This window comes from Mixophyes fleayi, chromosome 4, assembly GCF_038048845.1.
Source record: "Mixophyes fleayi isolate aMixFle1 chromosome 4, aMixFle1.hap1, whole genome shotgun sequence".
Taxonomy (NCBI): domain Eukaryota; kingdom Metazoa; phylum Chordata; class Amphibia; order Anura; family Limnodynastidae; genus Mixophyes; species Mixophyes fleayi.
In genome coordinates this window covers 21858272-21876063 of record NC_134405.1, presented here as the reverse complement: position 1 = coordinate 21876063, position 17792 = coordinate 21858272, and the positions used below count along the sequence as shown (strand labels likewise).

Here is a 17792-nt window from a genome sequence, read left to right as displayed (position 1 = left end):
GTGGAAACTCAGATCTGATAGTCGCTGTAAAGCAGTTGGTTCTGTACCGACGAACTGTGCAAATATGGGCTTGTGTTTCCTGTCACACTTCTGGTTTCACAGATTAAATCCAATAGCTCAGTATCTCTAAACTATATAGAATTTATTTTAATATGCATTTCTAAAGAGTCCAACAAGTGAAGTTAATAGTCCCAAAGCAGAAAAAGGTCAGATGGAAGTATCAAACAATTGCAATGCAAATCACAGAAGAAAGCAAGGTTTTGTGAAAGCATATGGTTCAGATTTAAACACAATACACAATCAAAAGCTTCAAAACAGAAAGTGTCTTTTATAGGCCCAAACAGGAAAGGAGATCCAAGATGCAATCTTCATTAGATAGTCTTGCCCATCTTGGATCATCTTCATAATTTATTTATTTATATAGTGCCACTAAATCTGCAGCACTGTACAGAGAACTCACTCACATCAGTCCCTGTCCTTTTGAAGCTTACAGTCTAAATTCCCTAACATACACACAAACAAACAGACTAGGGTCAATTTGATAGCAGCCAATTAACCTACTGGCATGTTTCTGGATTGTGGGAGGAAACCGGTGCACCCAGCGGAAACCCACGCAAACATGGGGAGAACGTACAAACTTCACGCAGATAAGGCCATGGTTGGGAGTGGAACCCATGACCCAAGGGCTAAGAGGCAGAAGTGCTAACCACTAAGCCACTGTCACAGTGAGGGCTATTCTAAGGGCAAGTTCATAATACTAAATTAATTCATCAAACTTGATATAATTATCTCTAGTTTTCCAAGCTGTGATTTAAGAATGATAAAAGAAAGTAAAGTACACTAGCAAAATGAATATTTTATTATTTAAATAAAATTAACAGAAAATATGACTTTAGGTAAGCTCATCCTCCCTATTTATTATATAGACACAAATATATCTAGTATAGCCCCTGGTAATACAGTCATTTCTAATTTACAGAAAGCTAAGTTACAATCTATACATTTGGGAAATCACATCTGCACAATTATGAGTATAATTCTCACTTGGATAAAGATAATCTTTGATACAAATCGTGTTTATGACCATTGAGAATCCTTCCAATCTAACATTAAAAATAAGTTCTGCAATTATTACAAATATTTCCCTATAAAAGAAGATTACTAACTACATGTCTATTAAAGAGTTGATTTCTGCACTGTAAGTATGACACATCACTGTTACTCAACCTGCATCATTCACCCTCATTTGCTTCATAAATAGATTCACTACAACTACATCCTCATCCACACACATCACTGTCACTTCTCCATCATACATCCTAATGAATACATTGATCACTGTCATTTCAAAGTACTCTATCATATACTCTATTCCATACAGACACCACTATAACTACACCTCCATCATACACCCTAAACCATATACAAATTACTATCCGTGTACCCACCTCTTTTCTTCATGTTATATATTTTACTGATGTCTTTTAGAATTAAGTACATGACTACTCATAATATATGTATGTATTGCAATGTTCCTGTCTGGTGTTAAATAGCAATAAGTGATATTATCTCTTTGTTTAAATCTAATCATCACATTTGTACAAAAGGATCAGTTTCTCTGCAGAAATGTGGACCGTGTTAATGTTTGCACTTCTTCCGCTGATTTATTCCATGGATCAGAGATGTAGACTGGATCTCCCCGCTCTTGAGGGGTTAACACAACCAGGAGATATCATGATAGGAGTTTTAAAACCTATTTTTATGGATAAAACTTACCAAAACATTTTCTTCACAGAGAAACCACCCCAAATCAAATGCTCAACGTAAGTATGGACTAGAGTGCTTGTTCGCTGATTACTTTTCCATCTGCATTTCTAAATTTATTTACATTGCTTTTTCTTGGTTACTCATGTGATATTTTGTTACTTCAGTAAGTGTAATTTACTATTTTTCTTACACTGTATTTATTTCTGTTTTGAAGATTCTGGCTTGATTCTTACCAACAACTTCTAGCCATAAAGTTTGCTGTAGAAGAAATTAACATGAATCCCAATGTTCTCGGCAATGTTACATTAGGGTTACAAGTGTACAAAACATGTAATGTGCCTCACTATGAAGTACAAGGGGCTTTACATTTGTTAACTGAATCCAGCACGGCCATCCCCAACTATAGGTGCCAAGGACAATCAATCTTCAGTGCTGTTATAGGATCTTCACTTTCCGCAAGCTCAATTATCTTGGCAAATATTTTGGGGGTCTTCAGATACCCTCAGGCAAGTGTATTTTATTTTGTGCCCTGTAGTCGAATACTTTTAATTTAATAAAGAACGTACATTACCTTGTCTTTATTTTAATTTTAATAAGAAGAACTAGAGATGCTCATTGTTAGAACTGTAGAATAACAGAATTAAACTATTGTTTGAGCTGAATGATCCATATGTGTGCATAAAAGGCATTTAATTCATAACCAATGTCCAACAGCCACAATGAGGTGGTAGGCATAGTAAATCTATCCAAGTTTCTCACTACATTTTACAGTATAATTGAGTTGCTTGTCTCTGACTACACTAATACAGTATACTGAATAAACGGTTACATTTTTAATACATCATAAAATGAATAATTTGGTGACTGAAATAAAGTTGATTTTGAGATGATTGTGGGAAAAAGTGCTCTGAGTCCATGTAGGTCCAACGTTTGTAGTCATGAAGACAATTATGGTATTAATGTACATATGTGCATTTTTTTTTCTATTTCCAGATCAGTGCAGCATCAAGTCTCTCTCTATTAAGTAATCGAATCAGGTTTCCTTCCTTTCTCAGGACTGTTCCCAGTGATAAGGAACAGTCTATAGGACTGGCTAAGCTTATTTTGTACTTTGGTTGGACATGGGTTGGACTGTTGGCTGTGGAAAATGATTATGGTCTACAGGGAATTCAGCCAATCATTCAGGAGATAATAAAGGCTGGGGTATGCGTGGCCTTCACTGAATATATCCGTTTATCTCAACCAGATCACAATGCTCCCCATATAGTCAAGGTCATTAAAGAGTCGACTGCTAAGGTTGTCATTACCTTCTCTGCTGATATTCAGATGGTGCCTATCATGAATGAGATGCTGAAACAGAAAATCAAAGGGAAGATTTTTGTCTCCAATGCTGGCTGGTCAATGTCTAATTTGTTCTCAGCTAAAAGCTTTACTCAGATTTTATCCGGGTCCATTGGACTAGCTATCAACAATAGAGTTATTCCAGGATTTAGTGACTACGTCTATAAAGTCCACCCTACTATAGTAGAATCCTGGGTGAACTTATATTGGGAGAAAGTTTTTAGTTGCAAGTTTCTGTATCATAAAAACATAACTGGTTCTTTGGAAACTACAGTGAACGAATGCACAGGAGCAGAAAGTTTAGACAACATCAAGAACAGCATCGTCCACGCCAATAGCATAATCTTTACTCATAGTTATTATGCTGCTGTCAATGTTGTGGCCAAAGCTTTAGAAGACCTAAAAAACTGCAAATCAAGAGATGGAACATTTTCTTATATGAGCTGTAAAGACATTTTGCATTTTAAACCTTGGCAGGTAAATTTATGTATCGGGGTAAAGTACAATAGAAGTGATTCTCTGCAATATTGTGAAAAAAGATGACTGTGCCCAAAGCTTTAAGTTTAGGTGGATTCACTAAGATATGATCTGTACCTTTGGTGTAGTGATCCTCTGGTCTGGTGAGTCCTGTTCCAATGGCCCCAGTATTTTAGCAATGCACTCTCTCTCCTACTAAGGCAGACCTCTTTTAAACTCATTGTGGTGTTGTTGATGCCTTTGTTGCATTAGTATCCATCTTGTCATTTATACTGTACGCACACTTCTGTACACTCACTTTATACCTCTAATTAGGCCCGTTTTCCTGTACTTTGTTGGCTACTTGATTTAGCAACCTACCATATGTATTTATTTAGACTCCCTCATTACAGGAGTCTTCACACAAAGACGTAATTTGTACCATTTAAGTTATTTTCTTTCTTTTTTATTATAATATTGCTGGATATATGAAACCCATAAGTTCTGCCAAACATATTGATCAATTTTGGTTAGGTATTTATAAATTGTGGCATTTTTTTTTTTATTATTATTATTTTTTTGTAATTTGAGATCTGCTGTGATTTGCTCCAGTTTGTTGGATGCCAGCTCAAATTTACCCTACTCACTTCTTACCAACCTGTTTGGGAGCAGTAAGCAGCACAAATACGCACAGTGAGAACTAAGGGTGCCTAAAGGTACTCTTTTAGTGTTTCTTTTAGTTAATTTGAGTTCAGTTTTGTTGGTATTTAGATAAGTGTGTTGATTAGGTTTTTTCTTCGTTTTTGCAAGCTTTGTCATTTATATGCTAGTTTTTTTGGTAATGTTTCTTTAGATATTTGTTTAAAGTTAATGTATTTATTTTATTTAATATAAGTATATTTTTTTCCTAAAAATTAATATTAAGTAGCGTCTGAATTGCAGTCACCTTATACTTCAGAAATATGTTCTCCCAGCCCTTTTTATCCTTGAAGACTTAGAAGCAGGTCAGGCAACTATAGTGCCAGTACCGTGTGCTAACGCTCCAAAAGCAGTTCTAGTGCAATATCTACTGCTAAAAAACTTTTGCCTGAATTTAGAGTTCAGTCTCACAGCAGTAAGATTAAGGTTCTAGTAAGCAATGCTGTTGTTGAGGACATGACAAGTATCTCCAGTATGTAGACATAGATTTGAGCATGAAGTGTGAGTCTGGAAAAGTGTTGCAACATTCCCACCATTTTCCTTATGGTTGAGAAAAAAATCACATGATGTTACAAGTATTGTCTGTGACAGATGTTAATGCATCAGGAGCTGCATATTCTGCCCATTTCAAGGATAAATTTGGCAGCACTAAACCGATTGTCTGCACCAAAGGTTTAATCCCATTTGTTGCTGTTTCCATTGCTATGGCATCACTGGGCATTAGTATCAGTGCCAAGCTACATACAAATGCCTCTGCAGTAGTCATGTTAGACCCTTTTCGTCATTCACAGTAATCATCTCAGGTAAGCATGGGTGTTCAGGATCTACCTTGGGGCATCTGCTCTAGCTCCATATTATTGCCCACAGTTGTCTACTGTCATACTGTAAGGAGAATGATGCATGCTCAATGGCAGTTACCTGCAATCTTCACAGAGCAATCATGCAGAGGAGGGGTGAGGTACCAGAGCAATTGGGAACCTACAACCCAACCCCATACATCCAAATTATGCACAGAATGGACCAAGGCAAGGTTGGCATGCCCTGGGCAGGGTGGGAACCTTATATGAAGGGCAAAATACTGGTGCATGCAGCCTGCTATGAGTGCCTCTGGTAGGATTATGGGGTTGTTTACTCCAAATATAAAGTATATATAGCGCAAACATTATTATTATATTTTGCAACATTTTTGTGGGGCTAACACTACCCTTTTACAGCTGCAATAGGGATGTGTGGGTGTGTGATCTCTATTCTTGTCATATTCTAGCACCTGACTAGAGTATTTTGCATTTGGTCTTTTACTCCAACCATAATCCAGGGAGCTGGATTTAGTTTTGTGTTCAGGGCAGTTAACAGTCAGAGTAGGATCCCATCCCTTACTAATGACATACCAGATAGTTTCAAGTCCCTATACCTGACTGTTTGCTTTGTCAAATATGAGGGTGTATTTGGTGAGCAGGATCTGAACATGTTGCTGCACATTAAGGTAGAATACATGTGCGTCATTCACTCTGAATATTCAGTCATGTGTATCGTTGAGTCCTACTGTTACAGGTCCACATTCCATTTGCATAGAACCAAGGACACAGTGGACACAATAGACCATGTATCTTCTTGTGCATTTACAGGTGCTGCTCTGACTGATTTGACTGTTCCTTTGACTGTCATTTACTGTGGGCGTTAGACTGTCACATTGATTTCAGAAACAGACTATTCTAGCTTTGTGCCAGTTTTTTGGTTATGTTGGTAATTGGACTGGTTTATATGTTGTACATCTGAGAATGGAAAGGTGCAGAAATATTATTATTATTATTATTATTATTATCCTTTATTTGTTAGCCGCCACAAGAGTTCTGCAGCGCCATACAGAGCACAAACAGTAGACTAAACAAGGTGAAACATTACACACAGTAAACAAAAAATACCAAAACTTCAGAGACTCTAGGCAGGCTAATGCAGTAAAGACCTAGCAGAAGAACAGGTATGGAGAACAAAGGGAAGAGGGCCCTGCTCAAATGAGCTTACATCCTAAGGGAGGGTGGACAGAACTCAGGCACACAGGGAGCAAGTTGAAGAAGTGGGGAGAGAACAGGGGGGACTGGGAGGAGAGAGTGGGAGAACAGGCGGAGGAGATGAGATGAGGGGGTTAGGTGGAAGGTAGTAGGCTTTTAGGAACAGGTAAGTTTTGAGTGCCTTCTTGAAGGAGGAAAGATTGGGAGAGAGACGGATGGAGCGAGGGAGGCCGTTCCAGTGAAGGGGGGCAGCACGGGAGAAGTTTTGGATTCTGGAGTGGGAAGAGGTGATCAGAGTGGAGGAGAGGCGACGGTCATTGGCCGAGAGCAGGGAGCGGGCAGGGGTGTGAATAGAGAGGAGGTTGGAGATATAGGGAGCAGTAGACTGGGACACAGCCTTGAAAGTGACGGTCAGGAGTTTGAAAAGAATTCTGTAAGGAATGGGGAGCCAGTGTAGGGCAAGGCAGAGAGGGGAGGCGGATGAGGAGCGGCGAGAAAGGAAGATGAGCCTTGCAGCCGCATTGAGTATAGAGCGGAGAGGGGCGAGATGGGAATGGGGAAGGCCGGTAAGAAGGAGGTTGCAATAATCAAGGCGGGAGATCATGAGTGCGTGGATGATAGTTTTGGTGGCATCTTGGGAGAGGAAGGGCCGGATGCGGGCAATGTTGCGTAGCTGGTAGCGACAGGCTTGGGCAAGGGATTGGATGTGGGGGGCAAATATATTGTGTAGCTATCTGCCAGCTATCAGATCCCATACTACTGCTCAAACTGTTTGTCTCTACCACAACCTGAGTCACTTCACTGCTTCTGCCAGTCTCTCTGTATGGAGTAGGTAACAAATGGACGTTTGGATTAATCACCTATTTCCCTTCACTGATTATTTTTATAGTTTGAGTTCAGAGATTTGCAAAAAAAATTAGATTAGAGCTTATGTTTAGGATTCGACTGTAATGACACATTTTCCAAGAATAGAAGGCTCAGGGTAGGGCTGGCAAATTGTATCCCAGGGTGCAAGACCCGACTCAACAGCTTATTAGGATTATTTTAAAGGATAAAAACGCAGGTGGCCAAGTGACCCAGCCAAATGTAGCCCACTATGGGACCAGCCAGGCGGGCAGATATACATCGCCCTACACAATTTTAAATTAAAACATGTTTTCAAATTAAAAAGAAAAATTAATTCATTATCTACTTTACAGCTCCTGCACTATATAAAAAATATGAGAGTTTTACTGAGTAGCGGAAGTGACCTTTATTTTGACGGAAATGGAGGCATCCCTGCAGTCTATGACATTATCAACTGGCAGCTGACCCAAGAAGGGACTATGGGACAGGTCAAGGTCGGCAGTTATGATACCACAGCATCTTCTGGTCAATTTATCAACATCAACTCAAGTCTGTTGCTGTGGTCTATGGGAGATAAAGAGGTGGGACCTTGTAAAGATTGTCAGTATTAATTATAAACTGCAATATTGAGGAGGGGTGGGGTACGAATTAGCGACAAGCTTAATTGCGACAAGAGAGATATAGAAAACTACAATCCTGATAGCTGTTAGAACGACATTGAAAAATTTACTTTAAAAAATTGGTTGAAAAATGTATTTAAAAAGATGGCAATGAGGGTAGGAACATTTGTCAGAACTGTGGATGTGCAACATGGGGAAGGAGTAGCCTACAACACCTCCTGATCTGCTTCCAGGCCTGGAGACATGGGTGAAATGAAGACCACTATGTGAGAGGACTGCAGGTGAGACAGTATTTGGTTGTATGATCCATGTTTCTATTATTGCCAGAAGGTTGAGGTTATTTGAGAGGAAATGGTCATGAGTGGAAGTTAGTTTGTTAAAAAAAAGTGGTTGGAGACAGGTGATATTATTCAGCTTTGCAGGATTTCTATATAGAGGGACATGTATGGAAGGATTGGGGACACCTAGTTTTTATGATATATCACCATCTACAATTAGCAGGTGGAACCAGGGGTAGAAATGATAATCAAAGGATTTAAAAGGCTTTATTTGTGCCAAAAGGTTGAGGATATTACAGTTATGGAATAAAGATAGAAAAGAAGTTCAGGATACTTAGAGGAGAATGAAAACAGTGAAAGGACAATATAGATTTGGGGTAAGATGAAGATGATAGTAAAAGTTGTTGTATTTCCAAGGATAATGTCAGAAAGATATGATTTTTTTTTTGTAAAGCTTTGTTGTATTTGGGAATAAGTGACAAGGGACTAAGGCTAATAGACTATGGAATTAGAAAACTTACTTTGTCCAGGGCAGTGAGATGAGAAATGCAATCTCTGGAGGTAGCAGATTGAGATTTTTACTGGTTGTTTTCAGATGTTATCTTTTTGTTCCACTGAGTTGTTTAACTGCAATTTCCATTCACTTTGCTAACAGCTTACTTAGTTCAGAATATCATTAACACATCTACCCCCATAAAATGATTGTTATGGTACAGTGAGGTTGATTTTACAAAACAAGCCACATTTGAGCAGATTGGTAATATAGGGGGAAGCAAGTGCTGAGTGTTAGGAGTGATTTAAACCTGTCTAGTATTGTGTCAAAAATCTGCATCAGTCATCAACAGCTTATCACAGGCTATAAGCTCCCATTGGTGTATGCTGGGCAGAATTTTAACCCAGGGAGCCTGTTCTGAACCTTCAACTGGATGGATTTGGATGAAAACTTCACAGACCGGCAACATTGGATCCCAGAAGACATAGTAGGGTTTGAGGTCCTGGTTAGACTACCTGTTGGTGTACGCTGGCCAGAACTTTGACCTGAGGAGTCTGTTCTGGGCCTTCCACTGAAGAATTTGGTTTGTTTGTCTGTACGGTTATGCATTTGAACACCCTTGCACAAATTGGGTTGAAAGCTATGTGAGGTTGACCACTTGGATCCTAGCCAGGCTTAAGAAGGTTTTGGGTCGGAGCTCCCGTTGGTGTTCGCTGGGAAGAACTTTGATCCGGGGAGCATGTTCTGAACCTTCAACTGGATGGATTTGGATGAAAACCCAGAAAACCCTCTGTCCAGAACCTTGACCCGTAGAGAGTAATAATGATTAACTCTTTGTAACTGCAATATAGAGCTGCTCTTACTGTGGATTATTGTGATATATCACAGACAAGCAAAATAAATAGAAAATGAGGACTTAAATTAACTCTCCTAAACTAGATTTTAACCATCCAGATTACCATGGCCACTCCTATAAATTGATATAAATGTATTTATTTAACCATATATATTGAATTAAAAAATACATTATCCATAAAAAAATGCAATAATAACAGTAGATATATTCACCAAAACATGTAAATAAAATAAAATAGAATAAAATAAAAATTATTGTCTTAACAAGGGCACACACCTCAAAAAAAAAAACAATACCTCTTATTATCAAATTGCTTTATAATCAAGGGGTTCACTTTCTCTACATTCATTTCCAAAAGTTGTCATTTAATTCACATAGCTTTATAACATGTTAAATGTTCATTTCACAGATTCACCACTAGGTAGAGATATTTCATTTTGACTATGAAGGATTAAAGCATTTGTGTCACAATTTTAATTAATGTCTTAGTCTACTAAGACATTAATTAGGCTTGACAATGTAGTGGATTTAAAGGTATAGATCTGCCAAAAAGATATACTTGTAGGTATCACTGTTTGTAATGTGCCTCGACAGTAGCTGTTTTACCACAGCCTGCAGCCGTGCAAGTCAATCACCACATCACTCCTGTTGGCAGCCGGGATGGTTTGCATTGAAGACTTTGATCCATTGGTTTATGGTGAAACTGCATTATGACTAACTGGAGAAACGCGTTAGAAGAAGTCTATTGTGTGTAAACTTGATCACCATACATTTGGAAAACATTAACTTGGTCATGGATTTTATGTTTCACTATTCCTGGATAAAACTCTCCCTCATATTACACAATAACATAGTCATTATAATATAAATTTGTAACCAAATGATGGCCTCCATCTATATTCTCATTGTCACCACTTGGATCAACTAATGATAATTCATCAAAGTTGATGTTTAAGGCTCAACAGTTTTACGTTTCTTAGAACCACTCACTTAGATTTTTGAGCTTGTCTTTGACACAGTTTTGCCTTCTTTTTTTTCTAGTATAGTCTTTCATTTTAGCTGCCTCAATACAATTCAATTGCTTGGTCTTGCATTCATTTTTGTTGTCTTTTTTAGTTTTTCCTCTGCTTCCAAATCATAGATTCCCATTTTGTAGTTGCAAGGACAAATGGTGAATGCTTTTTTTTATGCAGATTGTTTGGCTTTGTCATGTCAAGGCCAATGCAAGTGGTCATTTCAAACACTCTCTGGTGTATTATTTGCTGTGGTTGCATCCTTTCTTTTGGTGTTTGAAGGACTACCTCTGGCAAATTGCTTTCCATATTTAGTAGCCCTCTTGCAATGTCTTGATTGGATTTGTCCACAACATTGTGGCTGAGAGTACTATTAGCAGTTGCGATACTTTGTTGAGGATCCTGTTATTTTCTCTGACTAATGTCTGACCTTCCAAGTCTGTTCTTTCTGCTTGCACTTTAGCCAAACCCAGTCAGGCCTAACATCTCATTAGAAACTGATGCATCACTGTTGCTTCTAAAAATAATTAAACTGCAAAAGATGATGAGGGCTTATTTAAATATATAACTTTCAGTGCTGCCTTTTAATCAAATAAGGAATGGTCTTATATAGCTCTGATACATCCTTATACTCAAATAGTTCACACTGCCTTTGTGAGATGCACTTTGATAAGTCAACTGCTTCAATGTCGAAAGGAAACAGTCTACACAGCTTGAAACCATTTCAAATTGTTTCAGGGGAGATTATGTCCATATTTCTCTTTGTAAGAGCAGTTCTTTTCAAAATTAGTTTCAACCATATATCACTTGGGCGGTCATCAGTAAGGGGATTTTCTGTATTCAAACCTGAACCTTTTACTTCATCAGGGTGAATTGGAAATCAAAGTTTGTTTGTTTTTAAAGTGCAGGTTTCTAGTCTGGCTTCTTCTTCAGTAGAAGTTCTAGTCGTGGTTCCATTCATCAGGCACTTTCCCTGAAAGTTCGTTGTGTAGGGTGTCTTTTGGAATGTTGATTTCTTGATTTGCCTTGCTAAGACTCAGAGTGCCAATCCTAAAATATGCCAAAGCAGCAGATGTGCTTCTCAGTGTACCTAAATTGCCTGTTGCCAAATCTTGGTCTACCATCATCCATCTGATTGTAAAGAAGAAATAGGTCTTATGGGAGGGAAATTTTAATTTTCATTATATTAAGGTGACAATACTATAGTATTATTAAATAATGGGAGCACTATATAATGCCACATGTGTGTATCCCCCATTAACAATAATGGTATCCCCCATTAACAATTAAATAGTTAATATAATTATATATCCATAGTTCCCCCATAATTTAATACACTAATATTGTAATTTTAATATAATGAAAAATAAAATTTGGCCCCATAAGTTATTTAAAAATAATTTTTGACCTTTAATCAATATATAATGATTGCCCCCATGTCAATGGTACATTCTCTTATGTTCCGAATGGCAAGGTAACTGATACTGCATGAAGTTTGAGCAATCTCACGTCTCTCAGGCACCTCAATTTTCTGTCTGTTTTTCTGGAGACTTTCTCGGTGGTTTGTCAAACACTTAACAAATATATCAGTTTCTATTTTGATCATGTTGAAAATCAGGATAGGTATTTGTAAAGTGGTGGTTTGGCCTTTAGTAAATCCACCCGTTTTAAAACTGTTGGAAAAACAGGTGAAATCTGATGGTTTCATCAAGCAGCCCAATCTAGCCCCAAGTGAGGGAAAGGCTCCAAAGTGAGTTATGGTATTGGTATTAGAATAAACATGTCTTTATGAAGTGCATGTTTGTCCTTGGTCTGGAGACATAGTAATAGCACACTAAGGATATACAACAATTTGTAATATTAAAAAAGTTAAATGTGAACATTGTGTCATATCAACAGGTCCCTCGCTCAGTCTGCAGTGAGAGCTGTCTCCCAGGTTTCAGGAAGGCTGCTATAAGAGGACAACCTGTATGTTGTTTTGAATGTGTCCCTTGTCTACAAGGAGAAATATCTAACCAGACAGGTAAGTGATGGACCTGCTGATACATTTCTGAGATACTAGACATATGAGAAGAGGTATATTTTGTCTTCTAAAGTTTGATATATCATATGCTGTGCTTGATAAATGAATGAACTTTTAAGAGGATGAGCCAAAAACTACCATGTTGTCGTTAATGCATTATACAGAACAAAATAGCCTGAAACCATTCAAAGCATTAGAATATTGAAGGCGTATGTTTTAACTTTACAATACATATCCCAAAGTAAATGGTTAAAAAAATCCAACATTCTTTACATCATTCTCCATGATAATATGAAACTGTGAAACTGCTCTTTCAAACTATAACAATTTTTAGTTGTACTTTTCTGAGTATGTAACCTCCCACTCATGAAAGCAATATTTTATGTGTTGCTGAATGCAAAAAATAAAAAGAAGAAAAGAAAACATTTAGACAGTGGGTCGATAACAGACTTTGTTCTATACCATACAATGACTAGATAGTATAAAGATATTACTGAAAGAAGATCAAAGAGGTACAACCATATAAATCCTATAAGGTGTAGGGTGAAGTTACCGCAGAAGGACGTAGCTATAATAATTCAATATTATTTGTCCAAAATTATATGGGAAAACAATTGGGAAGAAAAAGTTTAGATAATGACTCAAAAAATGACAAACATTTATACTTAGAAACTTTTGTGTTATTATAATGTTATACTTTATCTACTCCATCTCTCAGATTCTATTCAGTGCATGAAGTGTCCATGGGATCAGTGGCCAGATCTCCAGAAAACCAAATGTCTACAGAAGACTACAGAGTACCTGCACTTTGAAGATCCATTAGGAGCAGCACTGGCAACTTCAAGCATACTGTCCTCCTTCATTCCTGTTTTAATTTTAAAGTTATTTATCCACTGTAAGGACACTCCTATAGTGAAAGCTAACAATTATTCTCTAAGTTGCCTACTGTTGTTGTCCCTGTCTTTGGGTTTTCTCTGCTCTTTACTTTTCATTGGTTATCCCCAACCTGAGAATTGTCTCTTACGCCAAGCTGCTTTTGGCCTGGTTTTTGCTCTTGGTATTGCTTGCATTTTGGCAAAAACTATCATGGTGGTGTTTGCTTTCATGGCCACTAAACCGGGCAGCAGCCTGAGCAGATGGACCACACCCCAAGTGTCCTACATGATTATTTTTATTTGTTTTCTTTTACAGTTTCTCTTGTGTCTAACTTGGATGTTACTTGCCCCTCCTTTCCCACAATTCAACATTCAAACCAAGCCAGGATTCATCATTATTGAGTGCAATGAAGGCTCCCTAATTGCCTTTTGGACCATGCTAGGTTATCTTTTTCTTCTAGCCACCATTAGCTTCATTGTTGCCTTCCTGGCTCGTAGACTTCCTGACAGCTTCAATGAGGCCCAGTTTATTACTTTCAGCATGTTGACCTTTCTCTGTGTCTGGGTGTCTTATATCCCAGCCTCCCTCAGTGCTCAGGGAAAATACACTGTGGCCATGGAAATCTTTGCCATTTTGGCATCCAGTTGGGCTCTGGTGATCTGCATGTTTCTTCCTAAATGCTTCATCATAGTGTTCAGACCTGACATGAACTCCAGGGAATATCTCTTGAGAAGAGACAGACATCAGTCTTAGAATAGTAAGATTTAGACAGAAACATCTGCATGAATCAAAATTAAAATGTACTGTTTCCAGCTATACTTTAATATAATAAATGAATTGTTTAAATGATAAAATATTATAAACACATTGTTTAAATTAGGGATGAGCGCGCTCGGATTTCTGAAATCCGAGCCCACCCGAACGTTGCGGATCCGAGTCGGATCCGAGACAGATCCGGGTATTGGCGCCAAATTCAAAAGTGAAACTGAGGCTCTGACTCATAATCCCGTTGTCGGATCTCGCGATACTCGGATCCTATAAATTCCCCGCTAGTCGCCGCCATCTTCACTCGGGCATTGATCAGGGTAGAGGGAGGGTGTGTTAGGTGGTCCTCTGTGCTGTTTAGTTCTGTGCTGTTTAGTTCTGTGCTGTTTAGTGCTGTGCTGTTTAGTGCTGTGCTGTGCTGTGCTGTGCTGTGTTCTGCAGTATCAGTCCAGTGGTGCTGTGTGCTGTGCTCTGTCCTTCTGAGGTCAGTGGTGCTGCTGGGTCCTGTGCTGTGTCCTGTTCAGTCCAGTGGTGCTGTGTCCTGTGCTCTGTGCTTCTAAGGGCATAGTTATTTCCCCAATATTCCCCTGTGTTTAAAAAAATAAAAAAAAGTTTTTTTTATAAAATACCAAAAACTACTTTAATATTTTTTAATTACCACAAAATTTTCACAACCAATCCTGCAGTATAAGCCCATTGGTACTGCAATATTACCAAGTTCACACATTCAGCAGTAAAAGTCCAGTGGTACTGCAATATTACAAAGTTTACACATTCTGCAGTATCAGTCCAGTGGTGCTGTGTCCTGTGCTCTGTCCTGCTGAGTTCCGTAGTGCTGCTGGGTCCTGTGCCGTGTCCTGTTCAGTCCAGTGGTGCTGTGTCCTGTGCTCTGTGCTTCTAAGGGCATAGTTATTTCCCCATTATTCCCAAGTTTGTAAAAAATAAAAAAAAAGTAAAAAAAAATAAAAAAATTAAAAAAAAAAAAAAATATATAATAATTATAACCAAATTTGCAAAACCAATCCAGCATTATAAGTCCATTGGTACTGCAATATTACCAAGTTCACACATTCAGCAGTAAAAGTCCAGTGGTACTGCAATATTACAAAGTTTACACATTCTGCAGTATCAGTCCAGTGGTGCTGTGTCCTGTGCTCTGTCCTGCTGAGTTCCGTAGTGCTGCTGGGTCCTGTGCCGTGTCCTGTTCAGTCCAGTGGTGCTGTGTCCTGTGCTCTGTGCTTCTAAGGGCATAGTTATTTCCCCATTATTCCCAAGTTTGTAAAAAATAAAAAAAAAGTAAAAAAAAATAAAAAATTTAAAAAAAAAAAAATATATATAATAATTATAACCAAATTTGCAAAACCAATCCAGCATTATAAGTCCATTGGTACTGCAATATTACCAAGTTCACACATTCTGCAGTATCTTGTGCTACATATAATGGAGACCAAAAATTTGGAGGATAAAGTAGGGAAAGATCAAGACCCACTTCCTCCTAATGCTGAAGCTGCTGCCACTAGTCATGACATAGACGATGAAATGCCATCAACGTCGTCTTCCAAGCCCGATGCCCAATCTCGTAGTACCGGGCATGTAAAATCCAAAAAGCCCAAGTTAAGAAAAAGTAGCAAAAAGAGAAACTTAAAATCATCTGAGGAGAAACGTAAAGTTGCCAATATGCCATTTACGACACGGAGTGGCAAGGAACGGCTTAGGCCCTGGCCCGTGTTCATGACTAGTGGTTCAGCTTCACCCACGGATCTTAGCCCTCCTCCTCCTCCCCCCCCTACAAAAAATTGAAGAGAGTTATGCTGTCAGCAACAAAACAGCAAACAACTCTGCCTTCTAAAGAGAAATTATCACAAATCCCCAAGGCGAGTCCAAGGGTGTTGGTGGTTGTCAAGCCTGACCTTCCCATCACTGTACGGGAAGAGGTGGCTCGGGAGGAGGCTATTGATGATGTAGCTGGCGCTGTGGAGGAACTTGATGATGAGGATGGTGATGTGGTTATTGTAAATGAGGCACCAGGGGGGGAAACAGCTGATGTCCATGGGATGAAAAAGCCCATCGTCATGCCTGGTCAGAAGACCAAAAAATGCACCTCTTCGGTCTGGAGTTATTTTTATCCAAATCCAGACAACCAATGTATGGCAATATGTAGCTTATGTAAAGCTCAAATAAGCAGGGGTAAGGATCTTGCCCACCTAGGAACATCCTCCCTTATACGTCACCTGAATAACCTTCATAGTTCAGTGGTTAGTTCAGGAACTGGGGCTAGGACCCTCATCGGTACAGGGACACCTAAATCCCGTGGTCCAGTTGGATACACACCAGCAACACCCTCCTCGTCAACTTCCTCCACAATCTCCATCAGATTCAGTCCTGCAGCCCAAGTCAGCAGCCAGACTGAGTCCTCCTCAATACGGGATTCATCCGAGGAATCCTGCAGCGGTACGCCTACTACTGCCACTGCTGCTGTTGCTGCTGTTAGTCGGTCATCTTCCCAGAGGGGAAGTCGTAAGACCGCTAAGTCTTTCACCAAACAATTGACCGTCCAACAGTCGTTTGCCATGACCACCAAATACGATAGTAGTCACCCTATTGCAAAGCGTATAACTGCGGCTGTAACTGCAATGTTGGTGTTAGACGTGCGCCCGGTGTCCGCCATCAGTGGAGTGGGATTTAGAGGGTTGATGGAGGTATTGTGTCCCCGGTACCAAATTGGGTACCGGGGCCACCCCACTATGCAGTCCAGATACTTGTTTGGTGGAATTCCGACACGTGGAGGGTTTTTAAATTATATTGTGGCCTCGGTACCAAATTGTGTACCGGGGCCACCACACTACGCAGTCAAGATACTTGTTTGGTGGAATTCAGACCAGTTGAGGGTTTTATTATTATATTGTGTGGACCACTCTATCTATACCACACTACAACTCTATACCACTCTATTTCCTACTTTAATTCTATTTAATTCTATTTCCTACTTTAATTCTATTACTAATTAATTACCATAAAGAGGAACAAAAAAAACCAATTTTACCAAAAGTATAATATGACTTAGACTTACAAACACTACACTTTAAAGATCGTGCCTTTAAATGAAAAAGTCAGTCTTCATTGCACGACTATGTGCAACAGGGACATTTTTTTGGGTTTACAAAGTCAAACAATAACACTACGACCCTGTCTGTCTGGGGTCTGTCAATGACGAATTGTCTGGAGCATGTTTGGAGGAGGTATTGTGGCCCCGGTATCAAATTGGGTACCGGGGCCACCCCACTATGCAGTCCAGATACTTGTTTGGTGCAATTCCGACACGTGGAGGGTTTTTAAATTATATTGTGGCCTCGGTACCAAATTGTGTACCGGGGCCACCACACTACGCAGTCAAGATAGATAGATGCGTATTGCGTATCATAGATAAAGTACATTCAGTGGTGTGGGGCAAATTGAAAAATATTCCAAATGCACTGACATTATCAAAAACAAGAGGTTGTCACACGCTAAAACTCCAACATGTATATGATGGAGAGGATGGAGGAGCAGCCGTATGTGTAGTGTAATGCAGATCTGTTGAAGGTTTTTTATATATTTTATTGTGGTGCCCAGTGCCCACTCCTCTACGCAGTCCAGATACATTTATTGGTGCGAATCATAAAAGTTCAGGGTTTTTAATATATATTGTGGTGACCCACTCCTCTACGCAGTCCAGGTACATTTATTGGTGCGAATCATAAAAGTTCAGGG

At 39.1% G+C, this 17792-nt stretch overlaps 1 protein-coding gene across 1 annotated transcript; it reads left to right on the top strand.

Moving 5' to 3' along the window:
* Positions 1–1734: 1734 nt before the first annotated feature.
* Positions 1735–14030, top strand: LOC142150537 (extracellular calcium-sensing receptor-like). The gene is made up of 5 exons (XM_075205733.1): positions 1735–1823; positions 1982–2273; positions 2761–3585; positions 12278–12401; positions 13120–14030. Exons 1-5 carry the CDS (start codon positions 1735–1737, stop codon positions 14028–14030), a joined length of 2241 nt encoding a protein of 746 aa, XP_075061834.1.
* The last annotated feature ends 3762 nt before the right edge of the window (positions 14031–17792 follow it).